Source organism: Hoplias malabaricus, chromosome X2, assembly GCF_029633855.1.
Source record: "Hoplias malabaricus isolate fHopMal1 chromosome X2, fHopMal1.hap1, whole genome shotgun sequence".
Lineage (NCBI taxonomy): Eukaryota > Metazoa > Chordata > Actinopteri > Characiformes > Erythrinidae > Hoplias > Hoplias malabaricus.
Genome location: NC_089819.1, coordinates 20,347,507 through 20,370,544, shown reverse-complemented (window position 1 = coordinate 20,370,544; position 23,038 = coordinate 20,347,507). Strand labels below are relative to the sequence as shown.

General features: G+C 40.6%; 2 protein-coding genes across 2 annotated transcripts in view; both read left to right on the top strand.

The window, feature by feature from the left end:
• Positions 1 to 23,038, top strand: part of LOC136676694 (brevican core protein-like) — a 38,395-nt gene that overhangs the window by 4,430 nt on the left and 10,927 nt on the right. The window contains exon 5 of the mRNA XM_066653873.1: positions 22 to 315. Coding sequence (XP_066509970.1) covers positions 22 to 315 — 294 coding nt within the window. The remainder of the gene's footprint in view (positions 1 to 21; positions 316 to 23,038) is intronic.
• On the top strand, positions 4,715 to 22,928 carry LOC136676519 (serine-rich adhesin for platelets-like). The gene is made up of 3 exons (XM_066653608.1): positions 4,715 to 6,170; positions 11,492 to 22,807; positions 22,912 to 22,928. The coding sequence occupies exons 1-3, from the start codon at positions 4,715 to 4,717 to the stop codon at positions 22,926 to 22,928; spliced, it is 12,789 nt and encodes a 4,262-aa protein (XP_066509705.1).

Sequence of the window (23,038 nt, the reverse complement as noted above, 5' to 3'; positions counted from 1 at the left end):
ATTTTATGTATGCACACACAGGTGAGGTGTTCTATGCCCCTACTACTCACAAGATGACATTTGAGGAGGCCAAAGTTGAGTGTGAGAAAAGTAATGCAGTACTAGCCTCCCCTGGTCAGCTGCATTCTGCCTGGAGAAAAGGTCTGGATCGCTGCGACTATGGCTGGCTCTCTGATGGAAGTGCCCGCCACCCGGTCTCTATACCCAGAATGCAGTGCGGTAGAGGTTTGCTCGGGGTCCGAACCATGTATCGCTACCAAAACCAGACGGGCTTTCCTGAACCCAATATGAAGCTGGGAGCCTACTGTTTCAAAGGTAAAAAAAATAAAAAATCCATATGTTTTACAGAGTGTTTTTCAGTTACAGCGTTTACACAGATCCAAAATATTTATATGAACTCTATAAAAGACTAGTCTGTTTATAGTTATGTTTATATGCTCTCCAGCATAGGCTGAATCAAATACAATGTCAAACACACCCCTCTATAAGTCACTTAAGTTTACACAAGGAAAATGTTGCAAGCCTTCAGTTTCAGATTTTTTTAGCATCAGTAGAGTGATCTATGCTTGTATCTATATTATGCCTATTGCATGTTTTAACAGGATTATCTTAGGTTTATTGAAATTTAATCCAGAGGTTAAAACGGTTAGTATTCTTGCCGACACACTTGATTAGCTAGGCCTTATTGAGCTGAATCCAGAGTGTTGTTACAAGTGTTGCTCACATTTCCTACTTTTAACTGGACAAACCCAAAGAGAAAGCCTTACTTGGAAAGTCTGTTAAAGTGTTACAGTGCTTGACTGAAGCTCAGTCTGAACTAACCACAACTGGAAAACATAGAAAACAGCCTTTTAATTGGGAATTCCCCTTTGGGAAGGTGCCCTCTGCTTTGAATTCAGAACACTGACAGCAGTAATAATGCACCACTTTGAAATAAGATTATAGTGGTTGCCTTAAATCAAAAGACATAGTGTGTAATGAATGAGCCTACACTACTGTTAAAAGCAAATGTAAATTTTCAGTTTACACCTTGAATTAACCCTAACCCTAAACATTAAACTAGGCATTGTCCCAAACCTTACCCCTCCAACATACAGAGTGTTGTAGTGGCAGCGGGTGCATTTCGTGCTTTCATGACCCAAAAACATGACAACGACATTGGTCCAAACGTTTTTGGCATGATACCAGTTTGCCAAAGCATTTCTTGGGTTTGTTCATGAAATTTTTTAAACCCGTTTGTAGTTCAAATGTGCAAAAATTGTGTATGTCTGCACTCCAATTTCCAGAGCAGCATTAGGAGAGAAAAGACGTTAATCTCTGCAGAGCTTTGGCCCAGAATGAACTCAATTTGACATGCTTGTCTGAACTGTTTAAAAGGATCATCCATTAGCTAGAGTAGGAATCTTAATTAGACTTATATCTTTAAACATAATGGGAAATAATGGAGCTTCGTTTTATGAAATATGTTCTGAAAGCATGCGTGAATGCTGCTGATAGATACCTGGGGGGATTTTGGGGAAAGAAAGGACAAGTCTTTAGTCAGACCTCCAGCTCCTTGATGTCATTTCTTGCAGTGTGCGTAATCTAGTCCCCCACCCATGCAACACATGTAGACACACATACACATGGACACAGGAGTTTGCTCGTGCTTCCCTGCGTCCATAAAACTCCTTTCCCACATCACTTGCAGTAAATCCAAGCAGAAGCTTAAACTGTGTGTACATCTAAGCTCATTTTATTTGTGCTCGAAATGGTTGCCATTGTTTGTTAAATGAGGGAGAGTTCTCTTCAGCTTGAGCCGGGGTGCACTGGAAAAGTTTACACGAGTCTTAATAGTCTGTGGAGCGGCGGTCCGCTGACCTCACTCCATTTCACTTTGGGTTGCCGCCCGTTTCCTGGGAAACCAACTTGGGCTTGGTTGGGAAAGTTCAATCATATTTCTAACTTCTGCTCACACTCTATACACTTAAAAAAACAGCTAGTAAAAAAGGAGGTTCTCATAGCAGTGCCACAGAAGAAAGCCTTTCAGTTCTCTAATGAACATTTCAATGGCTGTTTATTAAAAAGGTGTTAATGAGATTTACAAGTGTAAAACCCTTTTAAAATGTAAATCACATCCACACAAAGGAAGACCCTACCCCATTTTTTTTGTCTCCAGACGTCTGTCTCAGAGTCTAGACTTATGTAGGAACTTTTGATATTTACTAAAGCATAGAGATAGAGCATTTTGTTTGTTATTTACTAAAGCATAGAGATTTTAAATGATTGTATTTACAAAGCACCAATACGACCTGGGGTTCTGTTTAGAACCATAAACAATAAACAACCGTCTAAATGCATAAATGATTCTTCTCTTTGATGACAAGTTACTTTTGAAGAACACTATTTCAGCATTATTCCAAACCCTTTATATTTGAGTGTTAAATAATAGTAGACACAACACGTTTCCCTTTTCCACATATTTACTTACATTTATTTTCCATTCATTCCTTTAAGCTCATTTAATCCAACCAGGATAACATCCCTTATGGGATTATCATCTGCGTCATGAATTATTTCTTCTTACAAATCTGCAGGACAACACAAAACCCCCTTTGACGTGACTTTTTGTGGGACGCCCCGAGGCTCCATCTTCAGCGTGAGAAAGTGCTTAGGTGTTATCTGCTGTGTTCCCTCTTTTCTTTTCCATTTACCTCTCATTTCCGTCATCAGACCCGCCTACCTTTTTGTCATCTGCACTCATGCTTATCAGAACAGACATGTGAATAACGTAGCGAGCGACCATTGGGGCTCCAGAATCTGTGGCTCCGCTGACCTCTGACCAGGGAAGGACTCTATCTTTTCAACTGAGGCTAATTTAGATAACTCGCCTCCTGCCAGGCAGGGCGCTCATCCAGAATGACAGCCTGCTGTGATAAGTATAGGACCCCAGGGGTCACCCCAAACAGGACGCTGTGACCTCCTTGTTTGTTTGGTCTATTTTAGGTCACTTAGACCTCTCAGGAGTCCATTTGGTTTGAAGTGCTTTTCAGGTACAAGTTGCATAATATATATTGGTTGTTAATGGTTATCATCATATTTACCTTTATGAAATGTTAATATTGCAGCTTAATATTTTATAGTGTGCTATGAGAATTCTGTCTGAGGTGTTTGATAGCAGTCTATAAAAAGAGATTTAGCCGTCATAAATACAGTCTCATAAATCATGTCTTTAAAGGTTTATTCAGTCATGGGTTCTGCCCATTGAACTAAAGAAATGGGTGCACTGAGTTCTCCTTTTCCTCACAGTAACCTATCTGAAACAAGAGTCCCAATCATTTAAAGAAAGAATAAATAGTCACTCATTGACTGGAGCAGACCACAGTCTGCTTTTCTGCAAAGGAAAATAGTGCCTCACACCTTACATCAGAGATAGCTGGAGAGGGAGAGGGAGGGCATGCGTCTAATGCAGAACAGCTGGAGTCTTGGCTGCAGTTCATGTCGCATTAGAGAGGAATAGTTTTGAAGCTGTCACTCCTCACTGTGTTTTAGTGAGAAATGAAGGTTTAAGGGATTTTGGGTGCTTAATACAAATAAAAGGATTCATAAGGCCCTCCAGCATCCATCTGTATACAAGTGTTGAGATACTTGTAGGGAGTATTTGAATGGCAGGCAGTATTATATTATGGTAGTGAAAGGAATTTATTTTTGAGACACAATAAGATAATGAAACAGCTCGGCAGTGGAGTTAATTACCCCAACATGTTAAGAAAATATATACTACATTATACTGCAGAACACTTTATCCGTAAATAAGGTAAAATATATATAATCCTGGTGCATATTCCTAGATGAATGGTTAGCAAAACATCCATATATTTAAGTTTTTTAGTTTGATTCAGGATCCTGCATGACCCCCACAGAGCAGGTACCATATGGGTGGTGGATCATTCTCAATGCTGCAGTGACACTGACATGGTGGTGATGTGTTAGTTTGCGTTAAGTGGATCAGACACAGCAGTGCTGCTGGAGTTTTTAAGCACTGTGTCCCTCACTGTCCACTTTTTAGACACACCGACCTTGTTGTTCCACTTTGAAAATGTAAAATCAAATGTTTTCGTTGGTCATCCTCTAGTCCTTCATAGGTGGACATAGAGCGGTGCCCCCAGGACGCTGTTTGGTGGACTATTCTCTGTCCACCAATCTCACTGAGGACTGTACAAAATTAAATATAAAATAAATGTATTGTGTCCAGCAGTGGTGAAGCCTTGGAGAGAAGAGTCCACACAAAAAAGGATACATTGATTATAGTATTTCAATCACTTAGACAAATTTGCCCGATAATGGATTTATAAATGTATAGACCACAGAAGAACTTCACAGACATATTTTTCATTTTGACCCTTAATATGTTACAATAAATCAGTGCTTCCCTACATAGAGGGCACATATAGAAGGATTCTCTTCAGTATAAGACATCAGGAAACATCTCAGTGACTGAGGCAAATTTGCAGAGGGATGTGCTGTATGGATACCTTACCCAATATCAGTTAAAAGGTTTGGTCAACTGCACTACAATTTTTATTTGAAGATGTTTACAGTGTGTGAGACGATGTTTCCTTGTCTACCTGCAGGTCATTTATTCAACCAGTCAAGTTGGGTAGGCGTTACAATCCATGGTGTTTCCACAACTTCACCCACTTCAGCCTCTTCAACCACAGCCCAGACAACCTCCATGGAGACAAGAGAATCCACTGACACACAGACCACGCCTGAAGAAGACCTAATGTCCAAAGACGACTCAGAGAACCAGGCCCCAACAGAACCTCCTTCCATGTTTTCCACTAGCATGGCCCCACCAAGTGTTACACAGGCTCCAAGCAGAACTGAGTCACAGACTAACCCAGATGTAGCAGCTGTGACAGTGGATTTTGAAAAAGATGATTCACTGATGACAGAATTCAACATTAATGAATTTGACCCTAAAATTACAGAGTCTGAAGCACAAGCTCGAGGGGATGTAGTCCGCATAGTTTCTACTGCGGATCCTACTGTCACTGAGACTCCATACGAAGAATCAGAAGACCTCAGCCTAATTAAAGTAAGTACGATTCCACCGGATGTTCCTCTTCCTGCCTCTCCAAGCACAGAGCCTATGTTTGCAGTGGGAAAAACAGAGGAATCTGTAGTGGAGAAGATCACAGCATATTCTGTGTCTAATCCAGAAGAGATGCCGACAACCCCATACATCTTAGATGCCACAAAGATGATAAGTGGATCTCCAGATGCTGAAGGTGATCCAATGTCCAGTACGGATGAAACCACAGGAGCTACAAAACCAACAGCAGAGACGAGTTCCCATATGATTAGCACATACGTGTCCTCAAGAACTGAACCAACCACCAAGCAGAGTGGTCTCCACAGTTCGCCACAAATGCCAGTACACTTGATCTCTGAAAGCAGTTCCAGAAGAACCATGGAAACAGATGATGGAGGTTTTCCAGGCACAGCAGAAGTACACAAGGCCACAGGAACAGAGATAACCCCAACAGAGGGAACTCCAATTACTATATTAGCTGACTATGATGTAGATGAGAAAGAAGGAGGTACTGGGGTTATGGCAGGTCCACCATCCATTCCTACTGAAATACCAGAGGCTGAAGTTCCCGGACTTGATACCACAGATGTAACTACGGAAGCCACAGTCACATTCACAACTGTCGTGTGTGACACGGTTCCTGATTCAGAAACTGATGTGTCCACCCCAGGTGCAGAAGAGGTAAAGTCATCCATCAGCTCTGTGGATGACAGCTCTTTGCCCTCAATAGATACCAAGCCATCAGACATAATTGTCAGTCAAGAAACTATAAGCACTACACCTCCTTCTGATGTGACCACATCAACAGTATCCACAGATTCCATGCCAGTCAGGCTAACGACAGCTGTAGTCAGTGAAAGAACATCTGATGAATCTACAAGTGCAGTAATATTAGAGGAATCATCGGCTGGTTCTCCAGATTCCCTCAGTGAGACAGAAGCTACAAGCAGTGACACTGATGCCAAGCATGTGCAACTGGCAACTGTTTCTCCTACAACAAGTCCCACCAACTGTACAGTGTCCCCTGATGGCATGTCTGTCCATGTAATCATCATTAATGTTGAAGAACAGAATCCGAAGGTTACAGATACAGGTAAGGCCTATTTCATATTAGTGTTTCAGCTGATATCATGTTGCTCCCTTAGACAGAATATTATAGAGTTGTTGTGTCGAAGATACTGTTCCTTCATAAACTCCAAGTGCAGATTAAAAAATGAGTGTGTGATTAATCAGGAATGTGGCTTGCTGTCTGTTCTGTAGACATCTGAAAGAGGAATTCCACCAGTTATTACAACGTTCTGCATAATTCTGATGCTGAAAATGATTCCGTTCTAGTTTGAAATCTATGTCAAATTTAAATATCTATTAAAATGTCAAGCAATGATACAGGATGACTCAAAAGTCACAGGACTCCCTTTTATCTGAATACCCCAGCAAGTAATTGGTAAGGGGGCCTCATTTCTGGCTATCCGAAACATGGCCGACATCTTGAAAGCCGCCATATTGGATCAAGGTCAAGTTTTTCCAATGGGAAGGTGGTCATGTAGTATGCCTCTCTTGGAATATATGATTTGTTTGGGTGTTATGCAGTTAATATTATTTATGGAATAGCTTCCAGTGAGATGGTTTGTAAAGGCATTAATATTTCTAAAGTCTGGTTATGAAAATGCCTAAGTTCTCTACTCGTTTCAAGCAAGTGTTGCAAATTCCCTGGTTCGTTTTTGGATTCTGTGACATTCTTCTCCAGAATTTATAATGGGGGAGCAGTATAACACCCAGTATTGTCTCTTGGTTGGATGGTTCTCTCTATAACTGGCTGTAATTTTTCTTAAGATAATTGCTCACCATGAATAACTCTCAAACATGCTCGTGGGTAATGTTACACTACAGGTTCCATGCGTTTTTACTGAGATAGATTAATTTGCTTTTTATTAAGAGGCTTCATTGAGCTGTGGTACAATACAAGTTGCACAAAAGCTTTTAAAATGGTTTAGTATTAAACTACTTTTAATGTCTTTACGTATTAATAGTTTAACCTGCAACGTTTAGATCAATCTGTCCTCTCAACCAACCAATCAATCAATTAATATTTTAAAAACAGATATAAAGAGAGCACTAGAACTGATAGAGATAACAGGTTATAGGTAAAGTGAAGGTTGAACATGGGCCCTGAAGATGACCGAGCAAAGAGTTGTTCTGTGGCAGGGTAAAAATGTATAGTCCTTGCATGACTATGCAGGATATTGGGGAGAGGCAAGGCCAAGATTTGCATCCTGTTGGATGGAAGCAGGGGCTAGATCAGGGCAGCAGCAGGGAGTGAATTTGGAACAGGACATGGATGCATTACATAGAGACTGGAAAAAGAAAACCAAAGAGTAGGGAAAAAACAAGAGTGGTAAATTGGTTCATGGCATACCTGGATAAAATGAGCCACTTTTGAACTACAGCACTGTGAACAGAGCTCATTTCAACAGATCCCTAAAGTTGAAAAGTTAATTTTTTAAAAAAGTCTGATTTTAGAAATCTTTTCTAATGAAAACATAACTTTATTTGTTAATATCCATTGGCTTCACACAGTTTGTCAACACCAGAGGGTTAATAATACAGGAACTTTGAAGGATTTTTGGGATTTACTTCTAAGCACAATTAACCAGTGTTCTGAACGCATGCTGTAAAATATGTAAAATGTTACATGTGAAAATTGTATTTAAAGTACAGGGTAAATATAGAATGTCTGTGCTGTCCAGGGTGCTGAATAGATTTTTCTGCCAAGTTCAACTTAAACACAGTGTCTCTCAAATCAGCAGAATACTGTCAGCAGAAATGTACAGTAATTTATTTTACCGTTTTACTGTTTCAGCAAAGCATTTTAACACAATTGTCTTTAGTTCTCCTTGTCTTAGTCAGTCATGGAGATATCTTTATAGCAAACTTTACGAATATAGACAAAATTAGATCATTTAAACATGTTTTTTAATGTCATTCGCTTAGGAGTTAAATAGTGTCCTCTTTGACCTGCGATGAAATCTGGGCAAGCGTGTTGAAATCACTGTTGTGCTAAAGACCTGATTTAATGAGGCCTCATTGTATTTTTTGTGTGTAGTACAGAAAAGCTCTCTGAATAGATGTCTCCACGTGGGTTCTTTATAAGCGTGCTTTGTTCCGGATATACTGAGATTAACCACAGTGTTCTGTAGACTAGGCACTTTCAAGCCCCTCTTCTGTTCACTCTCTGCGTGAAACCCCTCTTAGCTGCTTTCAAATGAGGTCTCTTCTTCCTTGTTGTTTGTTCAGACAAGACTGGCATACGCTAGCCTCCCTCAGCAGCTGTAAACGAGTGATTTGTCAGTAATAATCAAGCTATTTTACATATTTTACAGCATAATCTATGTTGGTTTTTATAAGAAAAACTGAAAATATGAGTTGGCCACTGTTGTTTTGGTTGTACAAATTTCACAGTCAAATCAGGCCTGTTTTAGATGTATTTAAAGTGTTTTTCCAATTTGTACACTGGAACTGTTGACATAATTTTAAGTTGGCTTTCGGTGTGGTTAACAAGAGCCTCTCGGCATGAGATTAGTGGCCAAAACCAGATTTGTTTACTATTGCTAAATAACACAGTCTATTACTTTGGTAACCACAGTTATTCCCATTCACATATATCGTGTCATCTGCCATCCTATCTGAAATTACAACATTGTAAGTTCTTGTAAAGAGCTAGAAATATAGAAATGGCACAACCAAATGTGCAATAGTGGAATATAGATTCCAAGGTATGTTTAAGTCTAGGCTACTTTTGGGACAGGTTACTTTCTTAGCCCTGTTGGCTTTAGTAATATATTTGACACTTGTAGTTGTTTAGATTAATACTGGGTTTTTCTTGGGTAATATGGCCTCTGTCTTTGGCTTCATATTGAATACAGTCTGGTTAACAGGCCTCTTGATGAAAGGACTCTGCGCCATAGGTTTTTTCTACTTTCTTTCCCAGTTTCTTGAGGCTTGGCAGGGAGACATCTTGGCCCAATACCTGAATAAACACAGATGCCTATTAGCACGTTGAAGACTGGGCACCTCAACAAGGCTGATGTCACCTACAGAGCAAATCGCCTCTCTCTGTGGAGACAGCGATGAAGCCTTTGCCTGGCTGCTGAGAAAGAGTGATAATGGGCAACTTTTTTGTTGGGCCATAATTGGGTGGCATCATGATCACTTAGCCAGACCTTTTCTTGTAGAACACAGAAGCATGGAAAATGTGTTCCATTCTGTGTGGCATTCTGTTCATATTACGAGGGAGCAAAGAGTTTTTTGGTATTATAAAATACAGTGATGCTTTATATTGTTCATGCTGCTGGTTTGATACAGTAATATATAGAGTACTATGCAGACATTATTAAAGACTCTTTATTGTTTCCTGTGAAAATAGGCATTCATCGCAAAGTACTTAATTCACTGCATCAAGACAGCATAAAACATATATACAAAATATATATACAAAATATATATATATATATTAAGGAAAAACACAATAATCAACTTCACATGCAACCAATAAACATCAATAATTAGGTGGGGTTTTTGGCTTATTTTTTGAGATGTAATACAGTATTCATAATAATTATCACAACCAAACATGATATTCCTAAGTTTACCACTGGACCATGTTGTGTAACTGAGGTAATAATTTGAACACAAGAGTCCTTTTGTGTCTGTCTTCAGCTGCCTGCACTAGTCTCCCTTATGAGTTTGCTGCAAGACATGTTATTTGACGGCTGTTTTAACAGATGCATAATATGGCCACAGGGCTTTGGTCTGTGTTCAGTGGTGGGAGGCTAAGTAATTGGGGAAAAGACAGAGGGGAGGAGGAAACTAAATTCTGTCTTCCCAGACTGTGTTGCCTGAAACAGGTGCCTTTATCTGTAACCTCTGGCCTTGCAGGTGTTCCAACCCCCAGCCACTAATCTGGCAAAAGCCTAGCTTGTGGGAAATGCTCCTAACTGTCAGCTTTGAAACTGTATGGTAGAATCGTGCTTTGTGTGGAGAGTGAGTAGTGAAATATATGTGTTATTGCATGGCTGTGTGAAATATCTTATATAAAATATTTTATGATGGAGAAAGATTGTGGATTGCTATGTTTGAGACTGCTCCCTTGTTTTTTGGGCAGGACTACTGACATCAGCTTGGCTGTTTAGGGACAGATCTCATGTCATGCATGTGCTTGTTATTGGGCGTTGTTTTCAAATATAGTCTCAAGGGATACAGAAAAATTGCCTATGCCGTTTGCAGACAGTAAATCATGTGCTTGCAGTATTGGAAGAATGTTTTATTACATGTGGGTTTATTTTTCATGTGAGAAACCTATAGATTAAATCAAGATTGTTATGACGTTGAGAGTTTTTGAGATATTCTAATGAGGTCACGGCATTAGAAAAAATGCTCAAGAAATACAAGCACTAAAACAACCATTATAAATAGATACATAATACATAATACATTTTTAGTTTAATTTGCAATAAAATAATTGTAAATAACTCCAACTCTTAGCACCCAATTTGCGGTATGACAAGCTAACTCAAGAATGCTTTAACATATGATTCGCATACCAAAACAATCTGCAAGTCGTCGTCTATACGACCTCGAAGATCATCTATAAGCATTCATGAACATTGCTGAGGGATTAAGTGAAAAAAGCAATAAATAGGGAAAAATGGCTAGATTTAAAATAAGGAATTGATTAAGTTATAAAATGTGAGCCATATGTCAGAATAATTAGCCCTTATAAAAACAAGGTCCTTAAATAAACACCTTATCTACCCAGGCAGTGAGTGACCTCCAAGCTCTAAATATCACTATTTATAGTCATGCTATTATCATCACAAAGCTTCATATGCCATCAAAGGGTTAATTTACTGATATAAATATTCTGTTAACATTTTCCTATATCACAATTACATTTAAGAATAGTGTAGTTTCTCCTGAAAAAAAATACATAAAAGTTATATGGGTCAACAGTTCCAAACATCTACACTAACTTTTGTGTTATAAGAATGAAATACACTTTAATCATTTAAAATCAATGTGAAAAATAAAACAGTATAATAAACTACTTTCAGTTTTAGTTGTGTGAGTGAGCATCAGCATTTGTCTGTTTCCAAGACAAATGACAAAGAAGAGCACTTTGAGAAAGAAAGCAGCATTCATCCAAACTGGCTGACCCATGGGGATAAACTCTTAATCCTGCCTTTGTGGCCACTCAGTCTGTTTGCTCTGATATTACAGGATTTACAGCATTTACTGTCAGGTTGTTATGTGTATGTGGTCCCAACTTAAGAAAAGTAAAGAGAAGACGAGTTGCATTGTTGATTTAATTTATTTGATATAATGTAACTTTATTCTTTTATTACTTTAATTTCACAGCTGACATTGACTCCATACTGGGAGAGTTTCCAGTTATTCCAGAACCAAACGATCTACCTGTACCTTCCACTGTGGATGGTGAGCCTATTTTGAGCAGTGAAGATTCTACTCGTGACTTTTCCACTCCTGGTTTCACCACCAAGCCTGAGCTCAGTTTCATAAATGGCAAGACAGAGGTGAGCCTTGAGCCCAAGTATGATGTTCAAAAAGAGGCAAGAGGAGATGTATTTGAGAGTGCTTCACCATTAGTTCGCAACCTAACACAACTAGAAGAAAAGGAATTAGAGACAACATCTCAGTTTGATTACTCGCTGATAGACTCTGATACAACCCAGGATGACTCACTTGTATCAACCCAAGATGCAAAGTCCTCAGTGCCTGTTTTTATCAATACAATTGAGCCAAACTATGATTACGGCCAAGAAGGAATAGTTGTAGAGTCCACTCCTCCATCAGATCTTGTGTCAGATCCTGAGTTGGAGACTCTCATACATGAGGGAACTATCGTACCAAGTACACCACTTGGAACCTCAACTGAAAGAAGCTCCTCCTTGAAACCACATCAGCCATTAAATGAATCAGAAACATTTGTAGTCACTTCTGTAGAGCAGAATGTGACATTGCTGTCTTCTACAGCAGCCCCTGCCACTAAAGTAGCCACTGAAGATCCTAACCAAGTGGACACAAGTGTAAGTGACGCATCAATGGTTCCCCCAACTGCCATCTCAGCTACTGTAACTTCAAAAACAACAGAATACGTTGTGTCTACTGCTACTCTCAAAGAAGGACCTGCAGATGTTTCCATTTCTACAGATTCTCCAACCATGCAAACTGTGCTAGATGAAACCACATTACTAACCAGCATTCCTTCTGAAAATCAAACACTTGATGAAAGTAAAATACCAGATCATTCAGAGCTGACAACAAGCACAGAAAAAACACCAGTGGGATCCTCTTCTGATATGACAGTCACTATCTCTGCACAGGAGAGTGACATAAGCTATCAGACTAGCAGCTCTGAGAGTAGCGGCCCAACTGTGTTTAATGTATCTCAGACTGCACCTGCTAAATTCCCATACACAACAGGAGAGGATATAAAAGTGACATCAACCACTTCAGCTGGGATGACCGATGTTACAAATGTAAGTGACTCTACTGAATCCAAAACTGTTATGATGTCAGAGGATGAAGGGTCAGGTGATGCCCAAACACCTGATTTCCTTTCTACAAAGTCTACTTCATTACACACCACACCAATGAGTAGGTCTGACTCTATTGCGTCAGGATCAACAGTACTATCAAAAGTTCCATTTACTGAAACAATAAATTTACATGACAAATCAACTGAGACACTGACATCTGTTGCAGTTCCATCAAGCACATTAACTACAGAGGAGATGCATAAAGTTTCAGGTACAGGCTCAGATTCAGTGTTTACATTTTCTGATGCTGATGGTTCTAGAGATCATACTCAAGACTCCTCAACAGTGTCAGTAGATGAAAGTGTCAACACAACAGTTACTCATAGATTACAAACAGGTGACGGCAAAACATCAGTACATTCTGAGGAAACGTCCACTTTGGATAAATCCATGGTGCCCACAACATCAGTTAAAGCCATAGCTAAGACACAAAGTGAAGTCTCAACTGAAAGGGTTACACCCTCAGCTGTCAAAAGCAGCATGGAAGAAACATTTATGAGTGCTACCACAGAGCAAGCACCATCTAGTGTCCATACTATAACAACAGCTACCCCAGCACTAACTGGAACAGAAACTGCAGGTGTGAAAACAACTGGAGTCCCCACCTTGGAGCCATCATCATCTGTACATACCTCACATCAAGCTTTAGGTATGTCTACGCTTCCTCCTTCTGACATTGCAAGGAGCTACACTTCCAAGGAGGCAACAATGGAGGCAGTGCAGACTGGTGGTACTTCTGAATATGCTGTAAGAGAAGCCACTGTTGCACCTATTTTTGCGACATCAGATGACGTCTCTGCCGTCCAAACTTCTGACATGTCTACAACAGTGCCTTCTGCAGTGAGTTACACCACAGCAACAAGTAAACCTAACATGACATCGTACAAACCTGAAGTTACTGACACTACTACACACCACACAGAAGCAACATCGGTGCGATCAAAGCCATCACGAGTGCCTATTATTGATGCCTCTGAAAAAATGTTCTCAACAGACACCACAGATGAGAAAACTGCTGATACATTCACAATGGAGTCCATAGGCACAGTCTCTACTATGTTCAGTACAGGGGAAACTGTAAGCCAAGTTATGACATTAAGTACAAATCCAGGGTCTCTCTTTCTGTTCCCTGAGGTTGAAAGCACGGATGATCAGATAGCTGAAACTCTTACTACAACTACGACAGCATTTACTTCATTTCATGCAGAAGACCAAGAAAAAGTCACTTCCACTGCAGCAATACTGAATGCCACAGTTTTACCCCAATCAGAGAGCACAACACTGGATATGACATCAGTCAAAAAATTAACTGTGACCTCTGTACATGAGCTTAGCACAGATCAAGAAGCTACCACAGCTCCAGGTATTATGAACACAACTCAAACCCTCACTTTGAGTCAGGCCATGTCTATGACAGATGAAACAACAGTAAAATCAACAACAGATCATTACAGAGAAGCAGAGAGTGAGAAGACACTTTTAACTACAACAAGTGCAGATATCACCTCAAGTTTATTGTTTTCTACAACAGAAGAGGAATATTCTGGTGATAAACTCATTGATTTTGCTCAAGAGGAAAGCACACAGACAACAGAACAGGACATTACTAGACCACATACAGCAGCTACAGATGGAAAAGCCACAGCAAAAGTCACATCTGGAGATACTTTAACAGTACCCATGTCTACAGCTGAAACCATTCATAATGCAACTGAGTCACACAGGCAAATGGACATCAGCCATGCTTCAACCGTGTCAGTCAAACCAGTCCATGCTACAGTGGAATCTATTAGTGATTCAGAGAGGACATTGCTGGAGAGGGCATCAGTCACAGAATCATTAAGTGCCAGTCAAACTCCACACTTAACACCTTCACCAGAGGAGGAATTTTCTGGTGAGAAGGAAATTGATTTGTTCAGCACAGCCACTGTTACTCGAAGACCATCTACATATACTGCTACAGCAAAATCAGTTATGTATGGCCATAATATGACAGCACCAATGTCAAGCTATACAACAGTAGAGTCCCCCAGGTCTGGCCCAACCACAACAGAGACTACTGAAACACTTAATACTACAGCTGAGTCACACAAGCCTAGCAACATGACAGAAAAACCAACTGACATCAGCCATACTTCAACAGTGTCAAAAGAACCATTCAACTTTACAGTACCATCTGTTAGTGATTCACAGACAGTCTTATTGGAGAGAACATCAGTCAAAGAACCAACAAGTGCCAGTATCACTTCAAGCATACTGCCTTCTACAGAGGATGAATTTTCTGGTGAGAAGGACATTGAATTGTCCAGCACAGTTACTCAAGGAAAAATTACTTTAACTACTACAACAACATCAGTTACACCTGACTATACTACAACAGCATCAAGCTCAAGCCATACATCAGTGGATTCTCACAGATCTAACCCGACCACAACGGAGGCTGCTAAAACCCTTCATACTACAGCTGAGTCACACAGGGCTAGCTATATGACAGAAAAAACAGCTGACCTAAGCCATACTTCAACTGTGTCAGTCAAACTACTCCACAGTACAGTAGAATCTGAGAGGGCCTTATTGGAGAGAACATCAGTCAAGGAACCAGTAAGTAGCAGTATTACTTCAAGCATGCTGCCTTCAACAGAGGATGGATTTTCTGGTGAGAAGGACATTGAATTGTCCAGCACAGTTACTCAAGGAAAAATTACTTTAACTACTACAACAGCATCAGTTACACCTGACTATACTACAACAGCATCAAGCTCAAGCCATACATCAACAGATTCTCACAGATCTAGCCCAACCACAACGGAGGCTGCTAAAACCCTTCATACTACAGTTGAGTCACACAGGGCTAGCTATATGACAGAAAAAACAGCTGACCTAAGCAATACTTCAACTGTGCCAGTCAAACCACTCCACAGTACAGTAGAATCTGTTAGTGATTCAGAGAGGGCCTTATTGGAGAGGACATCAGTCAAAGAACCAGTAAGTAGCAGTATTACTTCAAGCATGCTGTCTTCAACAGAGGATGACTTTTCTGGTGAAAATGACATGGATTTGCCCAGCTCAGCCTCTGTAACTCAAGGACAAATTACATTTACTGCTGCAACAACAATTATTTCTGACCATACTACAGCAGCCTCAAGCACAAGTCATACATCAGCGGAGTCTCACAGGCCTAGCCCAACCACAACAGAGACTGCTGAAACCCTTACTACAGCTTCATCATACAGGCCAATAGAAACCACTCACACTTCACCAGTTTATTTTAGACAGTTTCATACTACAGGGGAGTCTGTTAGTGATTCAGAGACAACCTTATTGGATAAGACATCGGTCAAAGAACCATCAAGTGCCACTGTCACTTCAAGTTTGCCTTCAACAGAGGATGAATTTTCTGGTGAGGAGGGCATTGATTTGTCCAGCACAGCCTTTGTTACTCAAGGAAAAATTACTTTAACTACTACGACAACGTCAATTACATCTGACCATACTACAAAAGCATCAAGCTCAAGCCATACATCAGCAGATTCTTACAGGTCTAGCCCAACCACAACAGAGACTGCTGAAACCCTTCATACTACAGCTGAGTCACACAGACCTAGCTATATAACAGAAAAGCCAGCTGACCTCAGTCATACTTCAACAGTGTCAGTCAGACCAATTCACACAACATCTGACTCTTTTAGTTCTACACCCTCTACTCTACTAAGACCAGTCTACACTGTAACAGAATCAACTGGATTTATTCAAACAAGTGAGTCACATACGTTCACTCATCCTGCAACAGAGAGAGTACATTCAACAGCATCTTCGCTTGAAGCTTTGCAAACCTCCACAGATTCAATCAGAACTAGCCATAGTAAGACAGAATCACTGCTAGAAACTACAGTAAGCACTGTTGAAATCTCAAGTATAGTTTCTGAGTCACTTATTAGTTCATCATCTGTTCAGAGTACAAAGGAGGCAGCAACACTATCTGACTACACTGACAGCTCAGCAACTTTGCACCTGAGCTCGGCTATTAGCCAGACATCCCTCCAATCATTTATTAATCAACCAACAGAAGAATCAGGGGGTTCTGGAGAAGAAGATGATGATGGTTCTGGTGATTTATCTAGTGCAGGTGCTCTTGAGTCAGCTCCTCCCTCTCAAGCTCTATTAACACAAGATGTGTCAGCAACAAAATCAGAGATGGATATCAGAAATGAAACAACAGGGCAAACAATTTCTAAAGAGGCATCATCAGTTTTTCCTACCTCAACTTTAACAAGTAGAGTAACTGACTTCACAGTTAATGTGGATGGCTCAGAGGACCAGGATCCTGACATGTTTAAGATCATTACATCAACAACATATGAAGTCTCCACGGCACAAACTGCCACATCAAGTGCAACTACTCAACTTTCTCCATCGATTATTGCTGGAACACCAGTTTATCCCTTACAGAGAATAAGCACAACAGTGCAGTCTCTCAGCACTGATATGGAAGTGTCTGGAGATGGTGATGATGATCAAGAGTCTTCCCAACTTGAAGGCTCTGCTGAGAAGGTATCAGAAACTGCAACAACTGAAGCAAGTGAGGAATATTCTGTAAGAACTGATGAAGCAGAAATCAGTGACCCTAAAAGCACATTAGATTACTCACATGTTGAAACTGCTACATATTCCATGCCAGTGGCATCTCAAGCTACTTCTATGATTCCTTCAAGCTCAATTCAGATGGAAATTAAGACTTCATCTATGGAGCCTGGTAGTGGTGACACAGAGGACACTACAGCTGAAGATGGCGGATCAGGTGATGGATTATCCAGTGTTGGGGTTGAGTCAACTCCTCCTTTTCAAGGTCCCACAGCAGAAGATAAATCAGAAGTTAAATCAGAAGCTGTTACAGAAGCTAAGGGAACAGATTTGCCAGCACACTTAAATACTAAACAGGTATCATCGATTTTTCCAACCTCAACTCAAAGTTCAAAGACTTCCATGACCTCTGTTCCAAAGTATAGCGAATACACATCTACAACTGTATCACCAACTTCTGTCATAGATGTTACGATGTCAGGTGTTAGGAAGGAAGACACCATAACCAGCAGCGGTTTATATTCACATTCAACAGAATCTGTTATAACAGAACTTAGTCACAGAGAATTATACACTTTCACCAGCCCACCCATAAAAGGTGATGAAACATCTGCTAAGGGAATCTCAAAAACATCTTCAGGTACTACCCCTTCTCTGTCGAGCACAGCTCAAACTTCAGACTCCCACTTTAAAAGAATGAGCACTATTGTGCCTTCAACATTACAAACTGATATGGAAGGATCAGGAAGCTTAGATACAGAAGGGTCTGCTGAATGGACATCCGAAAAACCAACAACTGAAGCTAGCACAGAATTTTCTGTAACTGATGAGGCAGAAACTAGTGACAAAAAAACAACAATGGATCATTCAAGTGCTGAACTTTCTACTCATTCTGTATTGCTCAAGTCTGAATTTACTTCATCAATGTCTCCCTCAAGTCTAGTTGAGGAGAAATATATGACTTCGACCCCAGAGCCTGGTAGTGGTGACACAGAAGATGAAGGGACCGAAGATGTTGGTTCTGGTGCAGTTCTTGAGTCTGCTGCTCCCTCAAAAGTGCCATCAATAGTTGTCACATCAGAAAAATTAGACTTGTCTGTACACACAGTTGCCAAAGAGGTGTCATCTGGCTCAGTTGTTGCCTTCACAAATGACAGTGTAACAAGTGCTCCCATTCTGTCAAGTACAGCTCAGATGCAACCAACATTAGACCACACTGAAGTGGAAAAGGCTGTGGTATCAATCACAGATGACCAAGTACTCAACAAACCTTATACAGAGGATAGAAGTGAACCTGCCACTGGTAGTACAACAAGCTCCACACTGGCAGAAATTACACAAAGTTCTGCATTCAGTAAAGATACACCCAAAGCTGATCTGGAACCTGGTGTCACAAAGTTTACACCTGAGCCAATATCAGACATTTCAAAGATGTCTACTTCTACACAGGACGTCCTAACCACCAGTTTACCTACGGCAATTACCTTTACCACACTGGATGACATCAGTACAAATACGTCCACGATATCAATAAGCTCTTCATCTACCACCTACCAGCATAGTACAGATAAAGAAGATACAGTGCTTATCCCTTCCAGTAGTGAGATTGTATCTAGCATACCTAGCATGCGGCCTCATGGAAGAAGACTACCAACAAGCACTGTGATCATATTCACAGAAGATATTAAAGATGAAGATCAACTTTTCTCAACTGCTACAGTTAGCATGGCAGAACATACCACGAAAGCAGAGCTTTTTACCAAAGATGACAGGATAATTGACGCAGACACAGTTTCAGTGTTGAAGCCCTCATCACCTTTTGCCCCAACAATCCTCACAGAAGAAGCTGCAGGTATAAACGCAGTCACTATGACACCAGACTCCTCTAACATTACGCCAGAAGAACCTGAAGGATCTGGGACAGACAGCATTTTATTTTCAAAGCCAGAATTGCGTGTGCCATATCAGTTAACAACAGAAGTGCTGCCTGTTAAAGAAATGGCTTCTGGGCCAAGCTCTCTGTCAAGCAGCTTGACAAAATTAGAGACAGAAACAAAACCCACATTTTCTATGAAAGATCTCCATGAGAAATTTACTGTTCCACATGAACATACTCAAACAGTTGCTCCTTCAAAGGCCACAATTCCAGAGTTGTCTACTTCTTCATATTCTGCTCAAACAACACCATATTCCACTCAAAGTTCCACACATTCCATACAGACAACCTCACATATAAGGTTTAGCACTTTACCTCACACGGTTGTCACCACTCATTCCAGTATCAGCACATCCTTACCTAGTCATACCACCTCACGTCCTAGTCCCCAAATTACACATCGATCCATCTTTACCACCACTCATCCTTCTTTAACTACAACTCACCACAGCTATAAAAGTACTAAACCTAGTCAATCAACCACAGAGCATTCACATTTGAGTTCTTCTACAGCACATGGTGGCTCCAGTACCACACAGTCAACATTCAAGACTGATAGAACTTTGATGACAGAGTCTGCTCCAGCTTTTGGAACCACAAAGGACATGTTATCACCAACAGCCTCAGAAGAAACTTTTTCTAAGTCATCAATGCCATCAACATCATTTAATCCATCCTTAGCAGTGGAAGGCTCTAGTGAAGGCCCTGACCAAGATGTACTCATTTCTATATCTACACCTCACAAAGTCTCCATGTTGTCATCTGCCACAAGTATTCCGTCAGCTGTTGTTTCACACTCTTCAACAAAAACACTATCAACTGACACGTTATCTGTAACACATGAGTATGGAACTTTTCCTCAGCCCGCTGAGACCTCCAGCTCTTACCAAGCAATTTCACATCCCACAAGTACTACATTTGCCCACACAGGAGTAGGCTCAGATGCTACTGTTACTTTTAAGACAGACACTACCAGAGAGTATATTAAGACTCCAACAATGATTGAGTTGGCAAAAACTTCAGTGGACACAGAAACATCAACAGTTGGACATGTTTTTGATGACTCGGAAACAGGCAGTACTTCTGATGTAGAGAGCTCTACTCAGAGTGAATTTAATACAGTGACCACTGAGGTATTAGACTATAATGGCACAGCTAGAACAACCCTGCAGCCTGAAATACAGACAAGTGAGTTTTTATCTCAAAAGGAGAGTGACAATGAAACTGCCACAAGATATGAGTTCATTGAACAAACAACTCTTAAACACATAGTAACTGACATGTCATCAACAAAAACAGTTCAGGAGACAGCTAAAGTAACAGCAGATATAAACACAGGAGGCTCAGAGAGGCCAACCTTTGATACAACCACATGGAAGACAGCAAGCCCGTTATTATCATCTGGAGATGAAATCTCAGGCGATGGTTCTGTTGAAATTTTGGGCCATGAATCAACAACAATATCTCCTAAATATTTTTCCACCCCATTATCAGAGTCATTAGTGTCACCATCTGACAAAACTGATCTTGGTGCAGATGCACTCTCAGCACCCACAGCATCTGTTCTGTCTAGAATTACAGTTCAATCTGAGGCTTCTACAGATACTCGTGCACGAGTTTTATTAATGACAACTCCAGAAGTGCCTGTGTCCATATCTCAAAAAGAAATATCTTCTCAGTATTTCAAAACCACAACAGAGACTTTGCAGACTACAAAAGGCATACTAATAGAGGAAAGTTCAACTGATTCTAAGTTATCACCAATTACACATACACCCAAACAGATGGACACATCTACAGTTGCAAAACCACATGCATTTACTGAACGTACCATAAGTGCATCTACAGGGTCAGACATGGATGTAACAGTGGACAATGATGTTGCCTCAGAACCACTCCTAGTAGAATCCAAACCTGTTTTTAGTGGTATTGAGACCAACTCATCCTTTGAGAGTGTAGAGTTCTTTGAAAATACTTCACTACCTGAGAGTGAAACCTCAGTCCCAAGCTCATCAGTCCCTCACAGCAGCATGAGCTCTGAGAGATCAGGCACCTCAGACCAAACATCTACCCTTATGTTATCCAGTAAGTCCCCTACGCAGCATTCCACCATGCTGGTTCTGACAACAGATTTCACTGATGGAAGTGGAGAAGGATTACATGACACTGCTGAACACAGCACTCAATCACCATCATATGATAGTGTGCTGGAAATGACTACTCTGTCTGAATCTGAAGGTTCCACAAGATCTAGCAGTTCAGAAAGCAACAAAACAGAGGTGACGACAACCATCCCAGCATATGATAAAGCTCAGACAGGTATTTTATCCTTGGGTGCCACAGCAATACATACTCAGGATGCTATGGATACCACCTCATCACCACCTTTTGTGTCTGAAACAGCATACACTGTAAAGGAAATAGAAGCAACATCTGTAGTATCTATTCAAGATAAGTCAAAAACAGCTAGTCCAGGTTTTGAAGGGGAGAGTTCTATTCAGTATGAATTTACTGCAGTTACTCCTATATCAAAGACTGATGAAGTATATGATGGTGCAACTAAACCCTTTGTAGAGTCCAAAATAGGTTTAACAACAGAAGTAAGACCAGAGACAAGCACATGGAAGACAATACGTCCATTACCATCATCAACAGAGGAAAGCTCTGGTGATGATTTATCCACTGAAATTTCAAGCATAGATTCAACTACTGTGTCTCCCAAAGAGTCCACAGCCCACAGAGATTTCTCTACCACGCTTTCAGATTCATTTGTGTCACTATCTGAAGAGACTGCTACAATTTTCTCAGCTGTAAGGTCAGTGCCCACATTAAGCCCAACTACACTATCAGAAATGACAGTTACATCCCAGCCTTCTGAAATCCTGATAGAAGAAAAAGATTTTGGAACAAAGTCTGTTCCCTTACTTTCCACATCCACATCTGAAAATGAGACATCCACACAAAACTTAGAAACAACAGAAGAAGTTGTAGCATCTACAAAAGAGATTCCAAACGCAAAAGAGATTTCATTTGATTCAGATGATATGTTGTCAACAACTACACACTTACCAGAGCATACAGATGTATCAACCTTTACTTCCAAACCTGAAGACATAACCAAGACCCTGAACTTTACTAGAATTAGCACATTTGCCTCAACTAAAGCAGAAACAGATGAGGTACTAGACATTGATGGCACATCAGAACCCTCAGTAGTAGAGTCCAAGCCAGATTTCAATCATTTTGGGACCCCCTCACAAGTTGATCTTGAGAATGCCTTTGAGAGCACATTACTCCCTGAGAGTGAAGCATCATATGAGGGCTCGACAACATCCAGAAGATTGGAAGATGACAAAGAAGAGATGACTGCAGCAGTCCCGTCCTCTGATAAGATCCAAACAGTAATTCTATCCACAGTCACCATGCCAACACTGTTAAAGCCTCTTGTCCCAGGCACTGGATCTGTTAGTGACAAAGACATTTCAGAGAACCTACAGGCAGTTGGTCATATTGAGGAAGCAGTAACTCCTTTCACAGAGATACCTGTTGAAGAACCAGTGGAATTCACATCATCACCTCCTTCCGGAACAGAAAATGGTACTGACGGATATGGGAGTGTCCAGGAATCCACGTTGGTGGAGAGCTTACCACCTCATCCAGATGTGGAGAATGCAACATCTACACCTAGGCACACTGACCAGGGATACACAGTCCTTGAAGAGACCTATACTATTCCAGGTATATATACATCATCAAATTCCTTTGGTGTTTTTCTCATGGCTACATTCTATAGGCTGTGTACTACATATTTTCTCTCCTATTTTGCTG

What these genes read in the sequence shown, in the direction of transcription:
- LOC136676519 (XM_066653608.1), top strand. Translation starts at nt 4,715, where the DNA reads ATGGAGACAAGAGAATCCACTGACACACAGACCACGCCTGAAGAAGAC. An exon ending in TCCGAAGGTTACAGATACAG is followed by an intron (nt 6,171 to 11,491) that starts GTAAGGCCTATT and finishes TTAATTTCACAG; the next exon opens with CTGACATTGACTCCATACTG.